Source organism: Lactuca virosa, chromosome 4 (genome assembly GCF_052849685.1).
Source record: "Lactuca virosa cultivar CGN04683 chromosome 4, Lactuca_virosa_CGN04683_v6, whole genome shotgun sequence".
Classification (NCBI taxonomy): Eukaryota; Viridiplantae; Streptophyta; class Magnoliopsida; order Asterales; family Asteraceae; genus Lactuca; species Lactuca virosa.
In genome coordinates this window covers 140,812,179-140,818,319 of record NC_136429.1, presented here as the reverse complement: position 1 = coordinate 140,818,319, position 6,141 = coordinate 140,812,179, and the positions used below count along the sequence as shown (strand labels likewise).

The 6,141-nt window shown below is 31.4% G+C and overlaps 1 protein-coding gene across 2 annotated transcripts; it reads left to right on the top strand.

Moving 5' to 3' along the window:
- The first annotated feature begins 861 nt into the window (after positions 1 to 861).
- Positions 862 to 4,475, top strand: LAZ1 (organic solute transporter ostalpha protein (DUF300)). Of its 2 annotated transcripts, XM_079044363.1 has the most exons (8): positions 865 to 1,279; positions 1,512 to 1,568; positions 1,871 to 1,979; positions 2,057 to 2,241; positions 2,329 to 2,417; positions 2,518 to 2,779; positions 3,527 to 3,778; positions 3,879 to 4,475. In XM_079044363.1, the coding sequence occupies exons 1-8, from the start codon at positions 1,118 to 1,120 to the stop codon at positions 4,242 to 4,244; spliced, it is 1,482 nt and encodes a 493-aa protein (XP_078900489.1). In that variant the 5' UTR covers positions 865 to 1,117; the 3' UTR covers positions 4,245 to 4,475. The 2 variants fall into 2 exon arrangements, with proteins under 2 accessions (XP_078900490.1, XP_078900489.1); XM_079044364.1 differs by lacking the exon at positions 3,879 to 4,475 and having other exon boundaries at positions 862 to 1,279; positions 3,522 to 3,716.
- Positions 4,476 to 6,141: the final 1,666 nt, after the last annotated feature.

The window sequence follows — 6,141 nt, the reverse complement described above, 5'->3', positions numbered from 1 at the left end:
AGGATGAAGGGCAAAGTTGGAATTTCAGTTAGAAATTTGAGTGGGAAAGATGAAGGTGAAGAGTTACCTAAGGTTTTTTTGTACTGATGTATTAGAAGAGAGGATTAAGCTTTGAAATGGGTAACATTTTCTTGCTATTGGGCTTAAATTAGCCTGCCTTTATAAGCACAAATTAGTCAATATTTGGCCCATCGTGTTAACTTAACATGTTGGAGTTTGACTTATTAAACTTTGAAGCATTACCTTTGCGTCACATAGTGGAATTTGTGTCGGACCAACTTCTTGCGAATTATTCACTTGTCTAAAAATTGGTTAATGAGTAAGCAGTTGACTGCTTTTATAGATGATTTTTTTGTTTATATCAGTGAGAGAGTAATTTTAAGTTATTTATACAATTACGAGTTAATTTGTATTATATTTTATTATTATTAGAGAAATTGCCAAAACTAAAAAAAAAAATACAGATAAAAGTGAAACATATCAAATTGTTAAAATTTCATCGACACTCATTTGTTTATGTAATGTATTAATGTATCAGTCACTTGTAATTGCTCATATTTTCATGATGCTGTGAGAATTTTACTTTTATTTTTGTATTTTGGGTGTAAAAATTGATTACGAGACTTCAAAATTCAAATGAGTTAGATACAATTATTAGTATTACAAATTGAAATTACAAAAGTAAATGAAAATACTTATTTATTTATTTATTAAATATAGTTAAACTTTAAAATTTTAGATATGAAATTATTATCTTGAGTTTTATGATTCAAAAGATATTTATTCATAAATTCATAAAACATATAATATAAAACTCATATACGTGTATTTTTTAAAAATATCTTGCATAAAATAAAAAATATGAAATCTACAGGTTACAATTTTGACAAGCAATCGCGGTCTTCCCGGAATTGCAATCCGCCTCTCAAAATCCTCCGTATCCCCGCCCAATTTACGAACATCCACTGCAAATCCAACCAATTGACCAGGGTTTTGGGGTTAAGCTTTCGATTTTGAGGGAGAATAATCATTATAATCACTCAATCAATCTTGTTCCTTTTCAGGAGTTCTCCCTAAGTTCATTGAAGCAAACCCTTGTTTTTCTTTAGCTCTGCTGATGAACAAGTTGGGAGCAGGAGACTTTTCTAATTTGGTCGTAGCTCTCAAGTTGTCTCCACCTCCATGGCCAACAGTAGTTGCTGGTGTCTTTGTTTTCATCAGTCTAACCCTTTCAATTTACTTGCTGTTCGAACACCTCTCTGCTTACAAGAATCCCGAGGTCTATCTCTATATATCCACAAACATGCTTAATTTGTATGCGATTTATTGAACTTTGAGTTTTTCTTCGTTATCGATCATATGAACTTTTTTGCACTTAAGATGCTCATATGGTCGTCTGCTCTACAATAACTAAAAACAGAAAACTCAAATTGAAAATCAATAGATCCCGATCAGCTTATGCGTGTAATTGATCTCCGACTGATGATTGATTGTTGTGATTTGGTTAACAGGAACAGAAGTTTTTGTTTGGCATTATACTCATGGCACCTTGTTATGCAGTTGAATCAGTAAGCAACGACTTAATGATATTTAAGGAAAACTTTGATTGCTTTTACCTATAAGGCATCTATTGATATTCATATCTCTGGAAATATTGGTTTGCTGAATTTATCTTTATGACATTATCAATCTTATACATACCAATTTTGTATTGTGACTATTGTCTTGAAATTTACCACTCTTACATAACCATAGCTAGAACCAAAGTTAGTTAATCAAGTTCAATATCACTTTCTTGGATTTTTTTTAAAGAATAATTATCTTTTTGCATATGCTGTACATATTATAATTATAATTTTTCTTTTTGCAGTTTATATCGTTGTTGAATCCATCAATCAGTGTTGATATTGAGATTCTGCGAGATTGCTATGAAGCTTTTGCCATGTATTGCTTTGGAAGATATCTTATTGCATGCTTGGGTATGTTGTTTCTCTTCTTCTAACTTAAATCAAGAATCCAGAAACCTTGACAATGTTTTTATTTTTTATATTGTAAGGGGGTGAGGAAAGGGCAATTGAGTTTCTAGAGAGAGAAGGGCGTGCAGGATCCAAAACCCCTCTACTTGAGCCAAGTTCTGAACATGGAACATTCAAACATGTATTTCCAATGAGTCTCTTCTTAAAACCATGGAGATTAGGTCAAAGGGTTTACCAAATCATCAAAATTGGAATTGTACAGTATGTAAGTTTTCTCATAAACAAAAAAAAAAAATCTCTCTTTTTTATTGCTGATGATGAACATAACACATATTGCTTCCTTCTTTAACAGATGATTATAAAAGCTTTTACAGCTGTTCTAGCTGTGATTCTTGAAGCCTTTGATGTATATTGTGAAGGTGAATTCAAATGGGGTTGTGGGTAAGATAAGATTTCACAATTTGTGATTCCAAATGGATTATAAACCATAAAGAATTATTTACTAACATTTTGTTTTTCTTGAACTTGTTTAAATGTGTAGGTATCCTTACACAGCTGTTATTTTAAGTTTCAGTCAATCATGGGCTCTGTATTGCTTAGTTATGTTTTATGAAATTACAGCTGATGAGCTGGCACATATTCATCCACTGGCGAAATTTTTAACATTTAAATCGATTGTATTTTTGACATGGTGGCAAGGTGTGGCTATTGCCCTTCTCTCTTCCTTTGGGCTAGTCAGAAGTCCCATAGCTCAAACATTACAGTTCCAATCCAGTATCCAAGATTTCATTATCTGCATTGAGGTAATTTTCTTAGATCAAATCTAGTTAAATATAGGTTTAATGCAAAAAATAATAACCTGCTTTCATTGGTTGTTTTTGAAAAATCTGCCTAATTATAGCAATGTCATCCAAATACAAAGCTATAGTTGGTAGATTTTTTTAAAGGAAATCTACTGAAAAGTCCTTATGTTTAGGCCTCATAATCAATTTAGTCCCTATCTTTTGTTTAGTCAATTAAGTCCCAAAAACCGGAAATTATATTCATTTTGACCCTTTTACCCGGTCAACAGGTCATCCAACTTTCAAAAATCACACTTTTGGCCCAGATTTTAAATTTTACTACAAATTTGGTCCAAAAATTACACTTTTGGTCCAGATTTTAAATTTTATTACAAATTTGGTCCAAAATTTAGACTTTTGGTTTAGACTTCAAAATTTTGTTACAAAATTTAGGATGAATTTGTAACAAAATTTTGAAATCTAGGCCAAAAATGTAAATTTTGGACCAAATTTGTAATAAAATTTAAAATCTTGGCCAAAAGTGTAGTTTTTGGAAGTTGGATGACCTGTTGGCCGGGTAAAAGGGTCAAAATGAATACAATTTCCGGTTTCTGGGACCTAATTGACTAAAAAAAATGATAAGGACTAAATCGATTATGAGGCCTAAACATAAGGACTTTTCAGTAGATTTCCCTTTTTTAAACGTCCTTAGAACAAACATTGTTGGTGTTGAAGGTTAACAGATGTTATTGTATTAATCCAGGACAGATGGGGATTGCTTCTGTGGTTCACCTATACGTGTTCCCTTCAAAACCATACGAATTAATGGGAGACCTTTTTAAGGGAAATGTTTCAGTTCTTGGAGACTATGCATCCACTGATTGTCCAATTGATCCTGATGAGATTAGAGATAGTGAACGCCCTACAAAGCTACGCCTCCCTCAACCCAATAATGACATCAAGACCAAAACAGCCATTAGAGAAAGCGTTCGCGATGTCTTTGTTGGTGGTGGCGAATACGTAAATATTCACATTCACATTCTCATTCTCCAATCTCCATCATTTTCTCTTTTCATATCAACTATTTTGAACTATTTTCAATTTGTATTTCTTGATGCAGATTGTTAATGATTTGAGGTTTACCATGAATCAAGCTGTAGTACCTGTTGAAAAGGGGTTCACGAGATTTAATCAAAAACTGCATAAAATTTCCCAAAACATAAAGAAGGGGAACAAGGATAAGAGAACGAAAGACGATAGTTGTATCAATGAATCGCCTACGAAAAGAATAATACGTGGAATCGACGATCCGCTTTTAAACGGAAGCTTCAGCGACAGTGGTGCCTCTGCCGCCAAGAAAAAGAGGCGGCACCACCAGCGGAAGCTTTCTGGATATACGAGCGGCGAGAGTGGCGGTGAGAGTAGTAGTGAACAAATGTATGGTGGGTATCAGATTCATGGACGGAGGTGGGTCACGAAGGAGTAAATGCAAGAAATAGCAACACACTTTTATTTATTTGTATATTAAATTTTGTATTTGGAGGATATTGCTATAGTTGGGTATATTTTTTAAAGTACGAGCCCATCTTCTAATGTGGGGATACTCTGATTTACCACTTTCATGTTGGTTGTGGGACTGAATTATGGTGTATATCTTTTTATAATGTGTAGAATTGAAAGTAGAATGAGATAATAAGTAAATGGAAGTGTGTTGTTATTTCTTGTTTTTATAATCCTAATGAAAACTGTAACTCAAAAATTACAACAATTATAAAATAATACAAAAACTATAAAGAATGCAATGTTTATACTTTATACTTCATAGTAATCATTATAGATTATAGATTAAAATTATAAAACATGAAAATACAAGTTGTAAAAAATATGTTAAAAACCGGTCCAGTAAAAGCCCAAATAAAGTCCAGTCCAACACAAGATCCCCTTTCACGACCAAAAAGTTAATCCTAACGAAGGATGTTAGTATGGAGTCCAGTCCAACACACGAGAAATCTTTTGTTCTGTTGTAATTGAAAATAGATGAAAATATAATGATGTAATTATGATATATGATGTTTTTAACATATATTGATTTGTTTAAATAGATTTGGCACAATAAATAAAATGACCACGTACCTTTATCATTATACCGATTTAGACAATAAACTATTATTTATAATGGTTAGTTTTAAAACTTTGTATTTTGTACATACTATATGCATCATACAAAATAGAGTATCCGAAGAAAACTAAACTTTAGATAAGTCAAAGAAAAGTACAAGAAATTAATCAAAACAATAAATAAATAACTAAAATCGATGATATAATACAATTTTGCTATGTTTTTTTTTGACATGTAAATTAATAAGGAGTGACAGTGTAGTGGAATTTTGGATTTTGTCTATTAGTAGGAGGCCCACTTTGTGTTCTATGCTTAGGAAGTATTTCATGATTATGTCTACATGGCGTGAAATATCCACTCATCATAATGTGCCCTTATCTATTTTGCATACTCACCCTCCATGTTTCTAACTTGGAAACTCACCCCCTTCAATAAGAAGTTATTTAAACTACAGTCTATCTAACCTTGCGTTCCAAACAATAGCATATAGATATATACATATTAAAGGGCTACTAATTTTGTTATTTATTCAACATTTTTTATGTTAACGTTTTTTATTTTATTTTATTTTATTTTATAAATGTCTCTATGTTAAGATTGGATGAATCAAGTCATCAACAACGAAAGGCACCAAAGTTTGACTCACAAGAAGAGAAAAAAACATGATGAGGAGAATGAGATTGGTTTATTGTTTGAAAGCAAAAATAATCATATTTCAAGTGTTTTTGTTCATTATAAGGGTATATGACAACTAAATAGAAGGCATGGGTAAGAAACAGATTTAAACTATGACTTACTGATTTTATGGTATTAGCTTTCAACAAATTTTAATCTGTCATTAAAAATCTTCTTTTTAATGGTTCATCTTTTCAAAAGTCTTTTTTATAAATAATTTGATCGTTATCTAGTTTTATAAAACATCATCATTTGATTTGTTGGTTTTAAGCGCCCATCATATTTTAACCAACTATTTATTAATTTAATCTGTATCAATTTAACATTTGATAAATGATATATTATTGAAGTAACTCGTGAAGATATATATGAGAATTGAAATTTAAATATACTTGGGGAGATTAAATCTAAAAACAAGATAACAAAATAAACACTTAATAAGTAATAATTGGTTGACATAAAAAGTAAAATAAGTAAAAAAAAAGCTCCAAATAGAGGTACTCTAAAAACCGTTTTGACCATGCCTTTGTGCATGTGGGCCCGTGGAAGGTTTAATTCGATTTAGCAAAGTAGTTACTATAGATGTGTA

Excerpts from the sequence above, each read along its gene's own strand:
- LAZ1 (XM_079044363.1), top strand. The coding sequence starts at position 1,118 with ATGAACAAGTTGGGAGCAGGAGACTTTTCTAATTTGGTCGTAGCTCTC. Across the intron at positions 2,242-2,328 it reads AAATTGGAATTGTACAGTAT|ATGATTATAAAAGCTTTTAC; the intron begins GTAAGTTTTCTC and ends CTTCTTTAACAG. Across the intron at positions 2,418-2,517 it reads GAATTCAAATGGGGTTGTGG|GTATCCTTACACAGCTGTTA; the intron begins GTAAGATAAGAT and ends TTAAATGTGTAG.